The 23,627-nt window shown below is 43.3% G+C and overlaps 1 protein-coding gene across 1 annotated transcript in view; it reads right to left on the minus strand.

Moving 5' to 3' along the window:
* Positions 1 to 22,915, minus strand: part of LOC124788728 (dipeptidase 1-like) — a 304,298-nt gene extending 281,383 nt beyond the window's left edge. The window contains exons 1-2 of the mRNA XM_047256010.1: positions 22,808 to 22,915; positions 22,665 to 22,756 (exon numbers count right to left, since the gene is read on the minus strand). Of these exons, the coding sequence (XP_047111966.1) occupies positions 22,665 to 22,756; positions 22,808 to 22,915 (200 nt within the window). The remainder of the gene's footprint in view (positions 1 to 22,664; positions 22,757 to 22,807) is intronic.
* Positions 22,916 to 23,627: the final 712 nt, after the last annotated feature.

The raw sequence follows: 23,627 nt of genomic DNA on the forward strand, positions 1-23,627 counted from the left end.
TTGCACTGCTCTGCTGGATCACCAGATCTGTCTCGAATCGAGCATGTATGGGACATCATCGGACGGCAACCATCATTAACCTTCCCTGTATTGACCGACTAAGTGCAGCAAGTATGGAACTCCATTTCATAAATTGACATCCGACACCTGTACGGCAGAATGCAAGCACGTTTGTATGCTTGCGTTTAACATTCTGGCAGGTATACTGCTTTTTAAAGTAACGACGTTTAACATGTGCATTGATTTTTCTCGCTCTTACGTTAACCTGTGATCTTTCAATGTTAATCATTTAAATATGTTACTCCGACAAATGTATTCCCGAAGTTTCATTAGTCTTTGTTGATTATTTCTTGGTGATGCAATCTTTCTCCGTCAGTGTAAAACGCAGGTATCAGTGGCCTAGCCAAGCTGTCAACGAATAACTTCCTATTTGTGACGTGACGGCTTCGTCACCGGGTGCAAGTCTTTATAGCTGAAGCCACTTAGGCGACTTAAGTACCGGTGGTGACGAAACGACAACACAACGCCCATTTGCCGAGCGAAGAATAATCTACCTCCACGGCCGGGAATCGAACGCGGGTCTCTTCGGGTGGCCGTGCTGACCCCGCAGCTACCGAGGCGGACAACGAATAACTGAAATGCATGATTTTTAACTTGTCTCACAACACAAATATGAGTATGACATACTGTATATAGCACCTTCATCCACTACAGAACATACTTCGCGTTCAGTGAAGTGAAAGAACGTCATGATACTGAGACACATACTTCATCCCTGTTGACGTTCCCATCACTTGTTTCAAGCGTAGAATTTCAACAAGTGTGCAGACGCCTGAGACATTCCATTCCGATGCAACATCCATCTTGCAAGCAATCTCTCTCACGCTGCCCGCTCCTCCCCATCCTCTCTCTCTCTCTCTCTCTCTCTCTCTCTCTCTCTCTCTCTCTCTCTTGCTTACTCACTCAGACTCCCTCTCGCTGCGCCTCCACAGATTGGACGCCGTTCCTGACATTTAATCAGCGAGTGTCGCTCCACGAGGCAAATCAGCAGCACCAGAGAGAAGAGCTCCAGAAGGCAAGAAATAAATGGGATCGCTAGACTTCGTTTAGAAAGTTTCGTAATTTCACGAACGCTGCAAATACTTCAGTTTTCGATCACCTGAAATAAAAGAAGAAAACACTGCTGCAGTAATCAACATTAACATCTTATGGAACTACGTTATCCTAGCGCATGACATAAGCGTCTGGCCCTTCTCGTCTGGGATAAGAGTTGGCGAAATATAAAATTGCAAGTGTGTGTTGAGAAATATTCAGGGTTATTGAATTAATTGATGTAACTGGACTTCACAGGAAGCAATAGGTGAATTCTTCATACGGTACTCCCAAAATGAGTTGAGTATTGTAACACTATTTCCAGGCTCAAACAGTTTGACGGTATCATGGCTGTTCGATTCTGTCACACAGAAATCGTTTTTATAACGCTTACATCGATGTCTTCTCTTTAACCGCTGTCCTATTAAAAAGATCTGTATACTGCTTGATCTGTTGGTAGTTCTGTCGACGGTATACTCTTTAACCGCATCCTTTGTGAATATTATAGCTTGATAAATTTCTAACAAAATACAAAAATTGAAGAACACAATGTCCTAATAAATGAATGTAACAGAAGCAATCAATCCAAGTTAATGAATGAAACGTTACTAAGCTCTACATTTGTGGACTCCTGTGGAACTATAAACATGATATACATTTAACACATAGAAACTTTTATTTCTAGAAAATTCCCACGGTAACTTACATTTTCTGTAATATACTGTATCCATACAGGTCGAATGAGACAATTAACTATGGAAAGACAGTGCGCTTAGATGAGGTTTAGCAGACTGCAGAATTGCACAATTAAAATTTCCACGTTCTAGAACAATGGTTAGAAGTCCCGTTATCACTCTAATTTAATTTGAAATGCCTACTTCATGATGAACAACTCCTTCAAGGTAGGAAATGAAAGAAGATTAGGTTTAACGCCCCATCGACATCGATGTCATTAGAGACGGAAAACCGCTTTCAAGTTAATTTCATTGCGATGCACATTTAATTCATTAATTTAGGTGTTGTTTTATTTTTTATATATTGATTATAAAAGAATCCATAAGATGGAATACTTCAATTTCTTCATGTACCTTGGCTCTGCAGTACATATGAGAGATGTTCAGTATGATTTATATGTACCTTGTTGATTTACTTATTGTGCAGCTTAAACTTTTCGACAGTTGCGACTCCGAAAGCCTTAAGAGCTGGTAAAACATTTTAGGTTGTTCTTGATTTCAGACTCTTAATTAGGGTATTATATATATTATTCTAATTTCAGTTGCTTTTCAAGTGTCCTAAGCAGTAGGTCATCAGCAGCAGGTCATCAAGGAGCTACCTGTGCCGTTAGGTTTTGACAGTGCTGTAAATTAGTGGTGTCTCATCTTGGGCTGTCATATCTGTATTAAACTTTCGAAGTACATTTGGTATACATGAAGTTTTATGGAACCGAACACGTAATTTACATTGAAAACATGCAGAAGAAGAACAGGAAAGAGAAACTAAGTACGAGTATAACATATTTTTCACAGCGCAAAAGGGTTCAGCTGTCCTTAAAGCATCTTGCGTAATTCCTTGATAATTGTGAGATTCAGTTTCTTGTACTGTAACCACTAATGCTTCAATATACAGACCGTAACAACTTGGTAGTAATGGACAGGGATTTGAAATGTCATTATCTTTCCGTTTATTGCTGTTAATTTTTGTTGGAAGTTGTTCGCTACTAGTCATTTTTTAGTTTAGGATCATTTGAAAGCAGCGGTATAATTTGAACAAAAATTAGCTACTACTACTGAACCAAAAATGATTTGTAAAAATTACGTCGAGGCTGAAGCGCTCCATATACGAAAAGAAATGAGTAGTTACACTGTTAACAACGATGACGGACAATGTGTTTTTTCGTATCTGTGCACCATTTCTGCAGCGTTAACGCACATTAGTATTGCAGTGGAGTTCTTTGTGTGAATTCTATCTCCCAGTCCTTACTACTGCAAAGTTTGGCATTTGAAAGATAAAAAAATTATTAGAACTTCTGAATCATATACGTTGGTTCGTTCATTAAAGCTTACGCACCCCAAATAGTAGTTACTGCCCGAAGATACTCCAAATATAAAAGATCATGTGTATCACTCATATTTTGTTCAAATTTAACAAGTTTTGCGCACGTAAACATTTCACTGTTGCACTAAATATAACAATGGAATTCTCTTACAGCTACCACGGAAAATATTGTACCTTTAATTATGGTCCGAAAAACGTAAACCTGTTCCATTGGCAATTCAGACATTAGCGTCACTGTAACTTTCGTAAGAGATATAGTGCACGATGAATATACCACTTGGTCTGCTCTACATGCCTGTAATTCTTCTTACGCATTTGTAACACACATTGTTATTTTTATATAGTTCTATTCACAGGACGTTTTAGGTTCATATCGTAGAAATTCCTCCAACAGCCATTTTCCTGGAAACTTTCTTGTTGCCCATGGACATCTAATGCGGTTCAAAACAGATGTATAGAGGTCCAGCCAAGGAGTGAAGAACAAAGAGTAATATATTCTTTCGGAGTCACTGAGCCCCATTTTGATAGAAGACATTAAAAACTAAAAATTCCGTCCACAGGCTCTAGCGGACCCAACGGTACCGACCAGCCGCCGTCTCAGCCCACAGCTGTCACCGGATGCATATATGGATGGGCATGTGATCAGCGCACTAGTGTCACGGCCGTATGTCAGTTTCCGAGACCGGAGCCGCTACTTCTAAGTCTAGTAGCTCCTCAGTTTGCCTCACAAGGGCTGAGAGAACCTCGCTCGCCAGCACAGCTCGGCAGACCGGATGGTCATCCATCCAAGTGCTAGCCCAGCCCGACAGTGCTTAACTTCGGTGGTCTGACGGGAACCGGTGTTACCACTGCGGTGAAGCCATTGGTGGCAGGAGGTGTAAGTGTTTCATTAAGTGTCCAATGCAGCAGCCCATACTAGAGAGGGCTATTATCGGCATTGTGGTGTACAGCTGAGCATTATTTTAATACGCAGTCAGCTTAAAATGCAGACATTAAATATTAGCTTGCTTCTAATACTCGTTTTAGTAAAAATGTGTTAAAGTGTATAAATACACACTAAGTCGAAAAGCGACGCACCACGAAGGAATTATCCGACTGGAAGAGAAATCAGTACATGAGATGTACATTTAAAGCCAAAAAAAATTATAGCAGTATCAGGAAAATTGGATGATTTATTCAAGAGAAAGAGCTTCACAAATTGAGAAAGTCAAAAACGCGTCTGGCCCTTATGCAAGCAGTTATTCATCTTGTCATTGATTGGTAGAGTTGTTGGATGTCCTCCTGAGGGATATCGTGGCAAATTCTGTCCGACTGGTGCGATATTACAAAATCCTGAAGTGATTGGAGGTCTCTGACCATAATGCTCCAATGGTTCACAGTTGGGGCTTGCTGGTCAAGACAGAGTTTGGCAAGCAAGAAGACAAGCAGTAGAAATCCTCATCGTGCGCAGAAGGGCATTATCTTGCTGAAATGTAAGCACAGGATGTCTTGCTATGAAGGGCAGCACAACGGTGTGTAGAAAATCGTCGACTTACCGCTGTGTATGAAGGGTTGCAGATGACAATCAGACGGGTACGTCTATGAACGGAAATAGCACCTTAGACTATCAGTCTTGGTTGTCGGGCCATATGGCAGATGACAGTCAGGTTGGTATTCCAGCGCTGTCTCGGGCGTCTCCAGACACGTCTTCGCTGGTCATCGTGGCTCAGTTCGAACCAGGGCTCATCACCAACGACAGTTCTACTCCAGTCAATGAGGTTCCAAGCCTCGGTGGTCAGTGAAAATGTGTCTAGAGTCGCCCTGGACAGCCATAAGGCCCGACAACCGGGACTGATGGTCTTGGGTGCCTCTGCGGGACTCTTGCAGCACAGCGGTACGTTCAAGACGTTTATCGCCTCGTTTTGTTGCCCTCCGTAGCAAGCCATCCTGGGTTCACATTCAACAAGATAATGCCCGATCGCCGACGGTGAGAGTTCCTACTTCTTTGCTTCGTGCTTGCCAAGCCCTATCTTGGCCAACAAAATCGTCGGATCTCTCTCTAATGGAGAATGTTAGTAGCATTGTGGAGAAAATTCTCCAACTAGCTCGGAATTCTGACGATCGAACGTGCCATTTGGCAAGAATTTGGCACGATATCCTTCAGGTGGACATCCAACATCTCTATCAATCAATGACAAGATGAATAGCTGCTTGTATAAGGGCCAGAAGTGGAACAACTCGTTACTGACTTTCTCAATTTGTGAAGCTGTTATTCTTGAGTAATTCAACAATGGTTTTGAAATTTTACATCTACATCTACGTGACTACTCTGCTATTCACAATAAAGTGCCTGGCAGAGGGTTCAATGAACCATCTTCATGCTATCTCTCTTCCGTTCCACTCTCGAACGGCACGCGGGAAAAACGAGCACTTAAATTTTTCCGTGCGAGCCCTGATTTCTCTTATTTTATCGCGATGATCATTTCTCCCTATGTAGATAGGTGCCAACAGAATGTTTTTGCAATCGGATGAGAAAACTGGTGATTGAAATTTCATGAGAAGATCTCGTCGCGACAAAAAATTCCTTTGTTTTAATGATTGCCACTCCAATTCACGTATCATGTCTGTGACACATCTCCCCTATTTCGCGATAATACAAAACGAGCTGCCCTTCTTTGTACTTTTTCGATGTCATCCGTCAGTCCCACCTGATGCGGCTCCCACACCGCACAGCAGTACTCCATACTCCAGAATAGGGCGGACAAGCGTAGTGTAAGCAGTCTCTTTGGTAGACCTGTTGCACCTTCTAAGTGTTCTGCCAATGAATGGCAGTCTTTGGTTTGGTCTACCCACAATATTATCTATGTGATCGTTCCAATTTATTTGTAATTGTAATCCCTAAGTATTTAGTTGAATTTACAACCCTCAGATTTGTGCGACTTATCGCGTAATCGAAGTTTAGCTGATTTCTTTTAGTACTCATGTGATAACTTCCTTTATTCAGGGTCGATTGCCACTTTTCGCACCATACAGATATCTTATCTAAATCATTTTGCAAGTCGTTTTGATCAATAATCATTTGTTCATGTGTATACGTACGTCACATCTACCATTTTCGTCCCATTCACATAATTACATCGTGCTGAGTCCTTTGAGTATCAGGCACATTACAGCTCAAAGATTTTGCTGTCAGATGTGCCGCCTGTTGTACATCCCCCCGCTGACGGGCGTTTTAGAGTTACGTTGTTGTGGCGCACTAGCAAGAGGTCGCCAGGAAAACGCCGAAAGCGCTGTAGGCGAGTGTCTGGCAGCTGATTGGAGGAAAGACAGAGCGATTTGAGAGAACGTGGCCGGCAACGCAAGCAGACCCAGGAGGAGAAGAGTCCCGTGGAGTTCCACGGAGACAGCAGGAGTTGGACTGAAACGATCAACACAAAATGTGGCCGGCTGCAACGCGGACTCGATGGGCTGCGGCTTGCTGACGATGTTTTCCTTCCGGCGTACCGAGGACACAGCAGCTGACAAACAGGGAGGAAGGACGGAGGAGAGATTCCATCACAGCGGTACAGAGCAAAGCATAATAGTTACTTGTGTTCTGGGTGTACCATAATTGCAGTTGGTGAGCATTGTAGTCTCCAGTGATCTATACATTCAAAATACAGTGAAGTGTTATTTCGCGAGGATCAGTGAAGCTGGGACTCGTATATTCCTCGAAGTGAATATACACTGTGAGACCGTGGGGAGTTTAGATCATATCATGATTATATCGGAGTACTGACTGGTCAGAAATAATAGAAATAATGTGTAGCTCCTCATGGAGTTCTAGTGTGTGCTGTAATATCGCATGGCCGCAAAACTTGGTAGATGTGCTAATTCATTAAATCAGAATTGATTTACATTGAAAAAAAATTAGTTAAAATTTTGGCTATCAGGTGCAAATCTGGCGTTGTGAATGCAAGGAAGACGTATAGAAACGTTTCCATGTGCTATTGATTAGCAACGGGACGTGGGTAGAAAAAGTCAAACGAGAGACAAAGAGCTACTGCTGATTTTATTATTAACCATCGCGCATGAGAACAGTGGTTTCCACAGAGTTGCACTCTTTCAGCGCAGGAATCACATGTTGGCGAAGGTGGTCTCGATAACATACAGACGTCACGGTACACCTGACTCGCGCTCTAGGTGTATTCTCTTCAAAAAGAAAGGACCGAGAATAAATGTGCTTGTGAATCCACCCCACACAGTCAAATACAATAGCCCTTCGTGCACAATACGTGGTTTAGCAGTATCCCAAATTTGATAGTTCTGAGTATTCACTGCACCATGCAGTGAAAAATATGCTTCGTCACTTCATAGAATATTGTCCGACCACATGTCATCAACTTCAGTCCGTGCCAGAAACCGAAGAGCAAATTCAGAACATTGTTGCAGATCATGAGGATTCAGCTGCTGCCCGTTTGGATCTTGTACAAGTACCAGTGTAATATGGGCCAGTAAACTTCCTTATTGTTCACCATGGGATGGGCAGTTCTCGTGGCACTGGACGAATACTAGCAATACCAGGGGCACCTGCTGCATGGTCAATTACAGCAACGGCAACCTCGTCGATAACTACCACTAGGACAGAACGCCTTCTTCTTCCACGTGACACACCAAGCTCACCCGTGTTTTTTAATTTCGCTATCATTTTCTATAAACCATTTAATGACATTGGGCATTTCTTCAGAACTTTCAGTCTGCGGTACTTCCGCGATTCAGCACTGCCATTTCAGCCTGTTGACATAAAGCAGATACACTAACAGCGCATGATCTCTCTTCTCGATAGCCATGGTGTCCACTCAAGTTATGGCTTGTAAAATGATAGCTTGGATGTCATACCGTCGTACAAACAGTATACAGCGCCAGATTTTCACATAGTGGCCAAAATTAGAACTAATTTTTTTCCAGTGTAAATCTGTTCTGCATTAACGCATTAGCATATCTACGCAGTTTCGCTGTCGTACGATAGTCACACTGGACCTCCGTGAGTAGCTACACTTTAATTGTAACCACCCGGTATATTTGCATAGCAAGGCCTAGTGCGATATGAGTGTATCATTATTGTTCTTAAATTTGAAAACATGGCAAGGTTGGTTGTGAGAGAACTGTGTTTTACTGGTACGATCTTGTGCTCTTATTGCTTGTTTATTCACTTTCTTTGTGAATTCTGTAGTAGATTGTACATCTGTTTCGATTGTGTTCTCCTATATATTGTCTGATATATGGTCGAGGTGTTTGTCTCAGTCGGCTGTAGATTTTTCCAGTGCGCTATTCTGCTTGTTACTATTTTATTTTAGTGCCTCCTTATAAAGTAAATCGACGGCAGAATCAGAATTGATTTTATTTGTATAATGTATACATTAATCTTACAATAATTTTTTATTGTACGTTTTTATCTATCTTTTTCTGAAACCTTACTACTTTGTTATTGTAGGGTGAGTTATTCCAGTTTCTCATGTCAGTTGTTACGAGCGGTTAATTGTCTTCAGAGGTTGAGTGCAAAGGACTCCTATGTTCGTTTATGCATGCGCACTGGTACTTAAAACTCTTATTTAACAAGCTAAAAGTTAATTAAAAGTCAACACTGGTGCAACCCCCAACCAAACTCAGCTCCCACCCAAATTCTGCTCCGCACAATCTTCTTCAGCCAAAAAATTACGTAAGTTCTATAGCTCGAAAGAACCACGAGCGGGTAATCTTAAGTTCCATAATTTATAGTTTTGTTTCATATTTAAATAATAATGTAAACAGAAAAGGTATTTTAATGTACCAAAATTGATGATAAAATAGACACACCGAAGGAAGCTAGTGACAATGTAATAAATTGCCACACATCAGAATCATGGTTCATGATGGATGTAGAGTATATATTATTACCACTAACTTTCAAATCGCGCAATGATCACCATTCAAAGATAAGGGAAATTAGAGTTCGTACTGAGACGTTCAGACAGTTGTTTTTCCCTCGCGCGATCCGCGAGTGGAACAAAGGGTGGGAAATATGACTTTGGCGCGAATAGTGCCCTTCACCACACACCGCTTGGTGGCTAGCGTAGTATATATGTAGATGTAGATGTGGATGACTTTCAGCGTTGTACCCTAAACCGATCACAGTTCTTTGTTATGGAGCCCAATTAATATCTTAAACCAGAGACTCCGACGATTCTAAGACGATTCATTGTGCTTATATCCAGACTTTCGTTATAGGGTGAAGAATTGTAGAGCCTCTCAAAAAGCTAGGCGGATGCCACAAAGAGCAAGTGGTTGGATTGGCGAAAGAGCCTGGTCAGTCTCAAAGAGGTCAGAAAGAGAAAATGTTAACGTGAAATTACGTGCAGGAGCGCCAATGATAAGATCCTAGACTTAGCCACACTTCCCACACACAGTACAGGGTACTAGGAAAAAAATATGGCTGAACCAGAAGTGGAGAGCAGCAATGACGTGAAAGTACTTCACCAGGACAATGAACTGCTCCTGCATCGATCAGGCACAATAACGACATAGTGAGGGATGCGGTGGTCAGCCAAACGTCCAGGCACCACTGTGATAAAAGAAGCATTCAGAGAGAAAGAGCACTTATTCAGGACGCTGACTAAACGAAAGACGGCAGGCAGCATCCCTAAAAACCAAACTTGTAAAATTTTACAGCTTTGGCATGGTTTATGCAGAAGCTGACTAAACCAGGAAATTGGAAGTGATCACCACCCAATGGCGATGCCCTACCATCCCAATTCCTACGAGTTCTGAGGTGGGAGTCATGTAATTGGAGAAATAGGTAACTAACTCACTATATACCCCCTCGCCTGCCCTGATAGCAGACAGTCATTCTCAAATGTTCGTCATAACCAGCAGTATCAATGCCTGTAGCAGGTCATGCAATCGGGTTTACATGAGCTGATGACTACAAGATGGAAACCACTTGCGAATACAAGATGACACAGCCATCCGACATCCAGTTTCTGCAAAAACACCCAGCTGAGCTATGCATACAGCGAACTTGGTGTCTTTGCCCCACTGGGTCACCTGCTGGGTGACTACCTGCTGTTGCCAGTCACCTACTAGGTGCGCCATGAGTTCGAACCTGAGACAACTTGCTGCTCAGCTACAATATCACTGACATCTAGCGTGTGCGTCCTATATCGCCACAAATTTATGTGATTATTTCGGTCATGCAGGGTTCCGCATTTTAAACACCACATATCCTAGTGTGTTTTACATGTGGCCATGAACCAGTCCGCATTTTAAACACCATATATCCCAGTGTGTTTTACATGTGGCCATGAACCAGATGAGTGATGAGGAGCTACAAAGATCACCCTTGACGATAGTGTGGTTCATGTGTCAAGCTTCTCCAGCTCCCTGCACGTAAGCAGCTGTGTCTTCCCACAGGTGTTGCCTTCCAGGCAGGTGAAACGCTGCCGCCGACATCTTCACATCCTCGGCCACCTACGTCACCGAGGCCAACGGCCTTCTCTCTGAGTGCAGGTCAGTCCTTGTAATCGACGTGAATAAGGAACTGTTACAACCAGGGCTGTTTTACTTACGGTTCGTTGTATGATTCCAATCAGCATCACCCTACTTCCAGGTTGGTAGATGGCAGTCCATCTTGATTAGCCATGAGCCGATTCACATGCCACCATACAGGTAACGCCCAAATCCCACCATTTTGGCTTCAGAAGTGGTCGCTGCGACGTTGACAACCGTGTCCATCTAGGAGGAACTAGGTTTTTACAACTCTACATTTTGGTGTCAGAAGTTATTCAAATTCAGCAGCTGCCATTCGTCGAGAGGGTGCTCCAGCTGCGACGTCACTGCCAGCTCTGGTTCGCAGCTTCGACGATACGAGTGTGGTGAGTGGACTTGCTTTTTCTGGCCTCTTCTGTCCCTGTGCGTGAAAGTGGTAGGGGGAATAGATTGAAATGGGAATCTGCAAGTGCAGCTTCTGAAAGGACCTGCGGATTTGGCTCAGCTTGAGGGTAATGCAAGAGATGATGCTTTATGGACAGTGAGATGCAAGTAGTGTAATTTACCTTTTAACTCAGTCAGTGCCTGTCATACATAGTACGCGACAGTGCTACAGGCATGACGGGCATTAGATTCGTGGTGGCGTATGATTTATCGGAAGAATTGGGGGCATTTCCTTTTGTTATATTTGAATGCCTGTAGTGGCTATTCATATCCTCTTGTGTGTGCTTTGTTGTATTTTATTTCATAGGGGGTACAGCTTGCATATGTGACGTGCGAGTAATTGTATTTGTACAGCCGTATGAGGAAACTAAATGCAAATAGTGTTTTGGGAATTGTAAGAAAATTATATCAGTTTATAGAATTTGGAATGGCAATATACTCGTATCTTGTTGTGTCTGGGAGGTATGGCTTATTGTTGTGAAGCAAGGCAGTAAGCATAATCAGCCATTCAGGTGGAAAGATTAGTAAGAAGTGTTGTGTTAGTAGTATATTTAAAGCTCCTCTTCGTCATTCTGTTTAGTTCTCTTGTCATTTGTTTTTTGCGTAAGTGACGGAGGGTCAACCATGCCGTTTTCAGTACCACAGGGGGCTACTCTGGACGAAATATTACAAACTTTAGCAGCTAAAGTAGCACAATTGCAATCAGGCAGTGCAAATATGTCTAATAAAATAAATTCTTTGTGAGCTGGCTAGGTAGATATGCGAGAGAAAATAACATAGCTTTGCAGAGTAGAATTATTCCGAGGTAAGTACAGAAGAGGCCATAAGATCGTGATGAGCTGTGTAATCATCCGCCAGTAAGATATACTAGCCTTGTGAAAAGTATTCGGTGAAATCATTTGTTGTTAAATAAATTGCTAAGGAATTTGTTAGGAAGATTTAGTTTCATGATTTTGTTTTATTAGTTGGTTATATGATGATTCAAAATAGCATCTAAATCAATAGACAGCTAATGTGGTTCACGCTAAATTACAATAAGGAAAAGTGAAGAATATTGTATTTTTTATGTCAACCTGTGATTCATTCGTCCACGAATGTAAATAGGCCACATTCTGGGGTCCAGATTTCTGAAAGGAGTGAGGAATGATCTCCCATGACTTCACTGTGGTGATAAACTGTTAGTGTGTAGATCAGCAGAATGATGTCACACAGAGGGAAGCGAAACATACTGTCAAAGTCGCAGTTTGGATTTCTAAAGAGTTCTGATATTGAGAAAGCTATCTACACTTACAGTGAAAACTTATTATTCATTAGACAAAAAATTGCAGACAACTGGCATAGTTTGTGATCTGTCAAAGGCATTTGACTGTGTAAATCACAATATACTTTTAAGTAAATTAGAATATTATGGTGTAACTGGAAATGCTGAAAACTGGTTCAAATGTTATATCTCTGGCAGGAAACAAAGGGTGTTATTAGGGAAGTGACATGTATTAAGGTATGAGGCGTCATTCAACTAGGAACTAATTATATATGCGGTCCCACAAGGCTCCATCTTACGGCCCTTTCTTTCTCTTGTGTATATCAACGTCCTTTCATCAGTAACATTACCAAATGCCAAGTTTGTTTTGTTTGCCGATGATATAAACATTGCAATAAATAGAAAATCAAGTATAGTCTTAAAAAGATCGGCTAGTAAAATATTTGTGGTCATTAATCTCTAGTTCCTATCCAATTATTTGTCACAAAACTTTAAAATAAAAACACACTACATGCAGTTCAGAACATGTAAGGAGTGTCCCACGAATATATGCCTAACATATAATGACAAGCAGTCAGAAGAAGTGGACAGCGTTAAATTCATATCACTTTTTCAAACGAACAGCTCAGTTCATGAAATCATTACTAAAAATAAGGATAATCTTCACAAGGGTTTAAAGTCGCTTACTCTTGTACAAAAATGTGTGCATTATTCAGGAACACACATTTTCAATAACTTACCAGCAACCATAAAACGCAAATTCAGTTTAAGAGAAGCCTAAAGGATTTATTGGTGGCCAACTTCTTCTTTCTCAGTAGAACCAACTAATTTTGTATATATAAAGTACAATCTAACTTCTGCACCATTTCAGTGCAGTAATGTGTTCATTGTAAATAAGTATTGTAGTAGTTCTATTATATGTTTATTATCTTAAAAATAAAATAAATACATATTTTTATATTTTAAATTCAGTGCATTAATGCGATCATAGTAAATCAGTGTTGTAAAATCATCCTTTCATATAGTGTTAATAAAAAAGTGTTACCTATTCCTTCTGCCTTATTTGATCTTAAGTCATCCAAAGGTCTCTTAAATTCTGATTCTAATTCTGGATCCCCTATCTCTTCTAAATCGACTTCTGTTTCTTCTTCTATCACATGAGACAAAATTTCCTCCTCATAGACGCCTTTACTTACTCTTTCCATCCATCCACTCTCTCCTCTGTATTTAACAGTGTGATTTCCGTTGCACTCTTAATACCCTTGCTTTTAATTTTACTAAAGATTGTTTTGACTTTCCTGTATGCCAAGTCAGTCCCTCTGACATTCATTCCTTTTTCGATTTCTTCACATTTTTCATGGAGCCATTTCGTCTAGGATTCCTTGCACTTCCTATTTATTTCATTTTTCAGCGACTTGTAATTCTGTATTCCTGAATTTTCCTGAACATTTCTGTACTTACTTCTTTTTTCAGTCAGTTGAAGTATTTCTTCTATTACCCATGGTTTCTTCGCAGTTACCTTCTTTGTATCTATGTTTTTCTATCCAACTGCTGTGATTGCCCTTTTTAGAGATTTCCATTCCTCTTCAACTGTACTGCCTCCTGAGCTATTTCTTATTGCTGTATCTATACGCTTCGAGAACTTCAAGCGTAACTAGTCATTCTTTAGTACTTCCGTATCCCATTTCTTTGCGTATTGATTCTTCATGACTAAGTCTTAAACTTCAGTCTACTCTTCATCACTACTATATTGTGATCTGAGTCTATATCTGCTCTGTCTGACCATGACGCCATTCTAACTGAAATCTTCACGTATCACCCGGCCTTTTCCAAGTATACGTCCTCCTTTTGTGATTCTAGAACAGATTATTCGCTATTACTAGTGGAAACTCAATTAGTCTTTCACCTCTCTCATTCCTTGTCCCAAGCCCATATTCTCCTGTAACCTTTTCTTCTGTTTCTTCCCCTACAACTACATTTCAGTCCCCCATGACGATTATATGTTCATCTCCCTTTACATATTGTAATACCTTTCAGTATCCTCACATACATTCTCATCTTCAACTTGTGACGTCGGTGAGAATATCTGAACCATCGCTGTCGGTGTTGGTTTGCTCTAGATTCTGATAAGAACAGCTCTATCACTGATTCACAGTAACACGCCCACTGCCCTACCATTCTGTTCATAAAGAATCCTACTCCTGTTGTCCCATTTTCTGCTGCTGTTGATGTTACCCTACACTCATTTGACCAGCAATCCTTTACTTCTTCCCATTTCACTTCACTGACCCCTACTTTATCTAGAGTGAGCCTTTGCCTTTACAGATTCTATAGCTTCCCTACCACATTCAAGTTTCTGACATTCCACGCCCCGACTTGTGGAACGTTATCTTTTAGATGAATATTCAATAGTTTTCTCATGCTAACCTCCCCCTTGGCAGTCTTCTCCCGGAGATCCGAATGGGGGACTGTTCTGGAATTTTTTGGCATTGAAGAGATCATGAGACTTTTTCAATTACAGGCCACGTGTCCTGTGGATATACGTTACGTGTCTTTAATACAGTAGTTTCTACTGCCTTCTGCATCCTCATGCCGTTGATCATTGCTGATTCTTCCGCCTTTAGGGACAGTTTCCCAACCCAAGGACAAAAGAGTGGCCTGTACCTCTGTCCGCTCCTCCGCTCTCTTTGACAAGGCCGTTGGCGGAATGAGGTCGACTTCTTATGCCGGAAGTCTTCGGCCGCTAATGCTGATTATTAGTCAATATTTAAGCAGTTGCAGGTTTCGAACACACGACCGAGGACGTTTCATGATTACTAATCAAAGACGTTATCGTTAGACTACGGGTGCAGAACTACAGGAGACGAAATGTTCATATAGCAGTTCCCTTCAAAATGGCTGATTGGGACCTTGTTGAGATAGTCCTTCGTTCACTGACACCTGCAATTCCTGTCGAGTTTGAAATACCTGCATACTGTCGCTGACAGTGTGCGACACTCGTCTCCACTTCCTATCCGTGAATACCTTTTTAGCACCATTGTTTTTACGCAGCGTTACGTAGCTCACACTGGCATACCATTCTTTTAGAGACGTTGGACAGTCCACGTTGATACATCTGTAAGTCAGGCAACTTCATTCAAGAGCACTTCCAAACGCGGGAGCTGCTTTCGCGTATTCCATGTCGATCTGTCTTACTGCACTGATTCCACAACTTCTTTGTCGTGAGTCAGGAGTGAACGGTTATATGACAGTTCGGTACCAGATCTGTACCGTTGCGGCGTTCCTGCCACATTGCGCGGGTCACAATTTGATGTCCGTATAGAACCCTATTCGCCGTTGTAGTTGTATTTGCTAGTAGAGAAAAAGAGGATACGCACTCAACTAATGAAAATGGCCTCGGCATCTGGACCTGTAATGTTTGAAAAGTGTGACAGTAAGGGACTTAGTCCTTGGGCGACGGCAGATAGGAGGAATTCCCGTATTAAAAATTTACGGAAAGATATTTAATATAGGACTTGGTAGAAAAACAATTGAACAATGTTGGAGTCTTTAACAATGACGCTTTATAACTGCAGTTATCTTTATTACAATTTCACTTTCAAAAAGTAGTAAGTAAATAGTTTACTATAATTGTTATTGGCGATCGCTAAATATGCAAGCAGGAAACGGTTAAGTGCAGTCATCAAACAATCTCTTTGATGTGTACACAATATTACTCAGTCTACTTCGGTGATCGGTAGCGTGAACATGTCATTCTGGATCAAATGGGTCAGATAGGTTACTGTAGGTGAATGTGATACGAATGACAAACTTGCCTCGGGAAAAGTTGATTTGATATGAAAAAATTCGAAAGAAAAGACAGTGAAGTTACGTTTAATACACTGGATGAAAAAAAAGAATCATCCAGAAGACATAGTCGGTCATCAACCAAACTTCGTACACACACACACACACACACACATATACGCATACACACTCCATGGGAAAGTATGTAGAGTTTCAACACTCTGTAACATTTAGAACGATCACCAGTGTTCAAATGGCTCTAAGCACTATTGAACTTGAGGTCATCAGTGCCCTAGACTTAGAACTACTTAAGGCTAAACAACCTAAGGACATCAAACACATCCATGCCCGAGGCAGGATTCGAACCTGTGACCGTAGCAGCAGCGCGCTTCCGGACTGAAGCGCCTAGAACCGCTCGGCCACAGCTGCCGACAATCACCAGGTTTGGCAGTTTATAAACCAAGAGGTGTGAAATTATTCAGATGTTGAATGACTACTGTAAAGGACACTACGATGCCACGTACCCGTGTGAGACAAAGTTATCAGCCTCTGACCAAGTTTGAAACGGGCTTCATTGTGGGCCTCCATTTGACCAGCTGGTCGACTTGCGCAGTATCCATATATGTGGAGCATTCGGATATGAAAATGGCACGATGGACTGCATGGGAAGGCGTGGACACAAATACTCGTAATCAAGGTCCCGGTCGACAACATCTGACCACAACACGACGTGATCGTCGAATTATGCACGAAGCATATCGTAACATCATGACATAAATGAGCATCGTCGAAGTACGAGCAATGGACTCCCTGCAAGTTCTGTGTCTACGCTGCAACGCTGGTCAGCGACTAGCAGCGGCTGGACTAGGAAATTACTGCCCCATGCGTGGAGTATCGTTAACATCACATCAAAAACGGGTATTTTTGGAGTGATGCCATGGACAGATGACATGGGAGTCATGGACGGATTGTGAGCGGCGTCGTGTTGTGTTCAACGGTGAATTCGCGGTTCCCCACTAACGCAGATGACCATAGCCGGCGTGTGTGGTGGCGACCTGGGCAGAGGTGCCATTCTTTCAATGTTTTAGGCAGGCGCAGCGGTGTTACTCGTGGCGTCATGCTTTTGAGGAGCCATTGGGTGTTACTTCAGATCTTTGCTGGTTATCACTGACGGAAATCTGACGGCACCATGGTACATAAAGAACATTCTACTTCCTCGTGTGTTACCTCTCATGCGAAAATATTGAGGTACAATTTTTCAACGCCACAATGCTTGGCATCACTCCGTACGTGTCTGTATGAACTGTCATCGTCGTGTAGAGGTGCTCTCATGTTCAGCAAGATTCCTATATCTGTTCCCAATTGAATATATAGCGTGTGGACAAAAATATGGAAACAACAGAAACGCAACACATTAGCGTGCCTAATTTGGTATAGTAAAACCGTTGTAATTTGAAACAGCTTCCGTACATTTCGGAATGGATAAATACAGGACCTGTACGGTTTTCAAGGAAAACCTTCTTCCTGCAAAATACTGCCAAGTTCAGCTAATGGAGATGGATAGCGATCACTCACCCTTTTCTTCACAGAAGACCACAAACATTCAATAATATTGATATCTGATAGTGTGGTGGCCAGGGAAGATGCAATAATTCATCCTCGTTCTCACATTACTATTTCTGAACGATGCGAGCTGTGTTAACAGGTGTACTGGCTTCTTGGAACACGGAATCACCACTTGGGAAGAAATATTGTCCACGTCGTAGTCCTCTTCAACGACCGTTTCTCACGATCACTCAACACTCGCTTTCGTCCGCGTTGTGTCTTAGCGGATGATGTTTTCCCATTTTCCCTTTATGTAGTATAAATCTCCTCTACGGCGACTCTTCAAATATCGAACACTTCGGCTACCTTCGTTACCGAAACACCCTCCTACTAGCACCAAAAATGATGCCAAATTCAAATTCAACTAGCTCCGGCACATTTCATTCACAACTACTTTTCTTCTTTTGTTCACGACTGCCACTTGCAATGCATTGATGACATTGCACAAGTACTGTTCGTGGCCACGTACAACTATACTACCTGCAGGCTTGGCTATCATCTCCATTTAAGATAAGCTTGCATTTCTCATACTGTTTCCAACTTTTTGTCCAACTCCTGTATGCAGGATCAGCTCGGACTTCAACTCCGTCGCAGCGCCAGTATCGAGAATATCAGGTACCAGTCACAATAGCTGTGGGGCTTGCCTCAGGAGAGCATACAACAGCTTTATGAGACCTTTCCCAACCGAATCAGTGCACCCGACCAGTGCAGAAGGACTGTACCGTTATACTGGCAAGTCCTTTGTAAATTTGACTGAATTTTGTAATCACTTAAATAACATCACATACCCTCTCTACCCGTGATATTTTATTTCGCTTCCTTCTCCCTTTCTGGGTGCTTCAATTTTTTTGTCAGGCACTATATCCGCCTTCCTCGACGCAGTACGATTGGATCTCGCTTCCATTACATTGGTTTGTGGATTTCTTCTAGCTCTCGCATATCACTGATTTTGCCATATCGCCAGATATAAGTGTTATTTCAGTTGGACAAATAGATAAGAAATTGGAAATTTGTGGTAAGGTCTTATTGGTCCAAACCTCTGAGGTCAACGGTCCCTAAGCTTACACACTACTGAATCTAACTTACGCTAAGGACAACACACACCCATGCCCGAGGGAGGACTCGAATCTCCGACAGGGGCAGCCGCGCGGACCGTGACAAGGCGTCTCAGAGCGCTCGGCTACACCGCGCGGCCAAATAGATAAGATGGCATCCCTTTCTTTTCTGAACTCTTGAAACATTATTTTAGTGACAGAAGTAGCAATCCAGAAACCCACTGTGAACACTCACCGTTAAAAATAACTATGTTAGAAGCCGCAATGTATGGAGAAGAATACGAACGGCGACAAAGAGACAGCTTTAGAAGATATGAGCCTTCTCGAACAATTAGCGAAACACTAAGTGCAGTGTAAAAGATTTACTCTGGTAGCTCATCCATCGTAGCCCTCCATATCGAACTTCACGTAAGGGACAAAATATAGTGTTGGCGTATACTAACTAATGAACGTATCCGAAGACTCCTATCTAATACGTAAGTAACCACTGGATGTGATGTGAGAGTGTTGTGCTGTCAGCAGAGAGACAATAACAGCAAAAAGTGTCGCTGTGGAAAGCTCAGTGACTTCGAACTTGCACCAGTCATTGGATGTCGCCTAAGTGTCAAATCCCTCAACGACTTTTCAGAGCTTCTAAAGCTGTCCAAGTCGTCCGTTGGTGTGATCATGAAGTGACAACGAGAAAGAAAACCACAGCTAAACTACGATCCGTCTGACCTGATATACTGACGGGCAGGGACTGTCGAGCATTGTCAAGAGTAGTTCTAAAAAATCAGCGTAAGCCCTCGTCATATGCATAGTGCCACAAGCATTCCAGATGGCACAATGGGCGCACGTGGTTAAAACAAAATTTTACAACGGTCTAACAGTTCCCCATAAGCCATACGTTTCTGTAGCAGATACCAAGCGATGACTCACGTGGTGTAAACAGTAACACCAGTTGACGGAGGATGACTTGAAACGAGTTATTTGGAGTGCTGAATCACGCTGTATCCTGTCACAGTCAACTGGAAGGGTTTGGCATTGGCCAGTTCCTGGAGCTCTTTACCTGGCATTGTGTGTAGTGCCAACACTGAAGTAAGCAGCGGGTGGTCTTACGATAGGGCGATATTTTTCGTGGTTACTATGTGCTCCTGTTAATGTGTTTCAGAAAACGCTAAATGCGTAGGGATATGAACACATTTTACACCATTGTGTCCTGTATACGGTAGTGTAACAGTTCCGAGACCAAGATTATATCATCACGGTAATGCGCCCTGTCCTAAATCCGTATGAGGTACTAATTTGTGGGCAATAATGTTCAAATGGTTCAAAGGGCTCTGAGCACTACGGGACTTAAGATCTGAGGTCATCAGTCCCTTATAACTTAGAACTACTTAAACCTAACTAACCTAAGTACATCACACACATCCATGCCCGAAGCAGGATTCGAACCTGCGACCGTAACAGCAGCGCGGTTCTGGAATGAAGCTCCTAGAACCGCTCGGCCACAGCAGCCGGCAGCTAATAATATTCCTGAAATAAACTGTCTTCCCAAGTTTGCCAAGAGTTCCTACCTGAACACAATGAAGCACCTTTGTGATGGGGTAGAACGTTGACTTCGCTCCAGACACCTTTTGTAACGCGGATCACAGCGAAACCTGCGGAAGAGTCACTGAGGTTCTGGAAGGTACGGAAAGGCATGTGTAGCCATGCCAAATCTAGCACCATGACCGGCTAAGAAGCTAGGTTTGTAGGCTGAAGATGGATGTCGCGAAAATCCCGATCGAAGTAGTCCCATAGATTCTCGATTGGATTTTAATCCCGGGAGTTTGGTGGCCTGGGGAGGGCGTTAAACGTATTCTGGTACTCTCCAAACAGTGCACATGCATGTGAGCTATGTGACAAGTTGCATTGTCCTGCTGGTAGATGCATTATGCCGAGCAAAACAAACTGCATGTAGGGATGGACGTGGTCACCAAGGATACACATTTGTTTTGCTCAACTGCGCCTTCCAGAAAGACACGAGATCAACTAGGAAATGCCATGAAAATATACTCAGACCACAGCGCTTCTTCCTCCGGCGAGGATCCAGCTCCTGATTTTTGTAGGGTGCTTTCAGACATTTCACGCGGTACACGCCAACTGCCTTGGTCCGACGCAGCACACAGTGTGATTCGTCTCTAAAGGCCGCTGTCACCATTCAATGGTCGTCCAGTTACTGTATTGGGGTGCAAATTACAGCCTTGTTGGTCAATGAACAGCATTCGGCATGGGTGTATGAAACAGGCGTCTGGTGGAGAGGCTCATACGCAGTAACGTTCACAGAATGACAGTTGAGGGCACACTGTTGGTAATCTCTTGGCTACTGTGGGTGGTCCGTTGGTCCTTAAAAATGTCATTAGCCGTCGTTCATCCCTATCATCTATGGCCCCTGGTGCCGCACATTTGCCTAAGGGTTAGTTTTTTTTTATTTTAATACCTTACATAAGGTAGGCTGGCAGCAGCATACTACGCTGCTCTTCAGCCACAAGTTTTACAAAGAAAATACAATGGAGACACAGAAGATACAGAACAAAGTGGGGGGCAAAAAACAGTGGACACAGAAACAGATAACACAAAGCCGTCCACACTCGTCGAAAAGCCGGCCAGAATGGCCGAGCGGTTCTGGGCGCTACAGTCTGGAACCGCGTGACCGCTACGGTCGCAGGTTCGAATCCTGCCTCGGGCATGGATGTGTGTGATGTCCTTAGATTAGTTAGGTTTAAGTAGTTCTAAGTTCTAGGGAACTGATGACCTCAGAAGTTAAGTCCCATAGTGCTCAGAGCCATTTGAACTCGTCGAAAAAACACTAAACACTGTCAGCACTGCGCACAAACACTGACAACTTAGACACTACAGGTGAACGAAGGAGCGTGACAGCAAAAAACACTAAACCACAAACACGATGACACACACACAAGAAACTGATGGCGATGATCTCCGGCGCGCGAATGTCCACTTAACGTGTGCGAGTCTGGGGACCTGGCAAGAGGGGAAGGAGTGGGTGGGGGAGGGAGAGGGGAGAGCAAAGATGCCAACGGCAGAGGAGATGGTAGGAGGAATGAAGGTATGGGGGTAGGTTAAGCCCGGGGGAGGAGTGGGGAGAAATGGAGGAGGGAGGGAAGGGGGAGAGAATGGAGAGAGGGTGCCCATAGGAACAAACACAGGAAGAAGTAGGGAGTATCAAAGTTGGTAGGAGGGGTAGATGGAGGGGAGGAGGGCATCATCAGGGAGGGGGAGCTGGTGGAAGCCACCTTGGGAGAGGTTATGGAGAGTGGAGAGATGGAGAGCAGGTGGGACGTGGAAATACAGACGCGGCAGCGGACAGGGGCGGGAGAGGATGAGAGAGACAAGCGGTTGAGGAGGATCGAGTTTACGGGAGGTGTAGGGGATTGAGGGTTAGTTTGCACCATTATGTACCATGTAAAGTATAATATAACCACGTCGGCTCGAGACAGTTAACAATCTTAGCTGTTTCGGAAATGCTTCCATTCTTGCTCCGAAAGCCAATGGTTCGACGTGAGATAAATCGATCCATTTCCACATTGTGACAACGACTGCACCGTTTTCCGCATCTCTCCGACACGATTTGTATATCTTACACTGCGAGTGCTACCACCTACCGTTTGTGAGCGGTTACTGCACTTTGACGTCGAGCATTGGTCACGTTAATATAATTGGCCTGTGTATGATGCAGTACTGAATCGGAGCAAGAAGAGGCCCTGTTTCCATATTTCTCAGTAGAAGAGACTAGGTGGGAATCTCGGCAGCGCTCTGACCCGAGCAGTTTGCTCGTTTAAGGGTGTCTCTAATACTATGCCCGGCGAGCTCAGTTGCTGGCTGCTGCAGTGGGAGTTACGCACCCGTCGATGAGCGGCGTCTCTGCGAGGGCGTCGCGCACGAGCTGGCGGCGCTGCGCGTCGGTCGTGATGGGCTCCTCCGCCTCCGCCGCCGCCTCGTCCACCACCTCGTCGCCGCTGGCCGCTCGCTCAGCGGGGGCTGCGGCGCTGGGGGCAGCCGGCACGCTGTGCCCGGCGCCCGTGGCCAGCAGCGACACGGCCACCACCAGAATCAGCGCGAGCGGCGCCTCCGTGGTGGGCCACCTCGGCCGCATCCCTGTGCAGGCAACAAAGAGTTTTGTGGAGTTCACACCGCCGTTATCCTGTGCCCCTTGGAAAACTGCTTCCCCTTCGGGAGATGTACTCGCAATTGCGAATATTGCAAGTAGGCTGTTTAGGTTTTTATATTGGTAACGCCACGTACCGCACTGTATGAAAATCACTGGCTGTGCTGTGTGCAGTCTGTGGCTGGGTGGCATTGTTGTAATATTCGCTATTGTAGTGTTGGGCTGTTGGCTGTTAACAGCGCGTAGCGTTGCGCAGTTGGAGGTGAGCCGCCAGCAGTGGTGGATGTGGGGAGAGAGATGGCGGAATTTTGAGAGCGGACGATCTGGATGTGTGTCCATCAGAAAGAGTAAATTTGTAATACTGTACATCATGAACTGCTATATATGTTATGACTTTTGAACACTATTAAGGTAAATACATTGTTTGTTCTCTATCAAACTCTTTCATTTGCTAACTATGCCTATCAGTAGTTAGTGCCTTCAGTAGTTTGAATCTTTTATTCAGCTGGCAATAGTGGTGCTCGCTGTATTGAGTAGTTAGAGTAACAAAGATTTTTGTGAGGTAAGTCATTTGTGAAAGGTATAGGTTAATGTTAGTCAGGGCCATTCATTTGTAGGGATTATTGAAAGTCAGACTGCGTTGCGCTAAAAAATACTGCGTGTCAGTTTAAGCACAGTCATGTATAATTTTTCTAAGGGG

Source organism: Schistocerca piceifrons, chromosome 3 (genome assembly GCF_021461385.2).
Source record: "Schistocerca piceifrons isolate TAMUIC-IGC-003096 chromosome 3, iqSchPice1.1, whole genome shotgun sequence".
Taxonomy (NCBI): Eukaryota; Metazoa; Arthropoda; class Insecta; order Orthoptera; family Acrididae; genus Schistocerca; species Schistocerca piceifrons.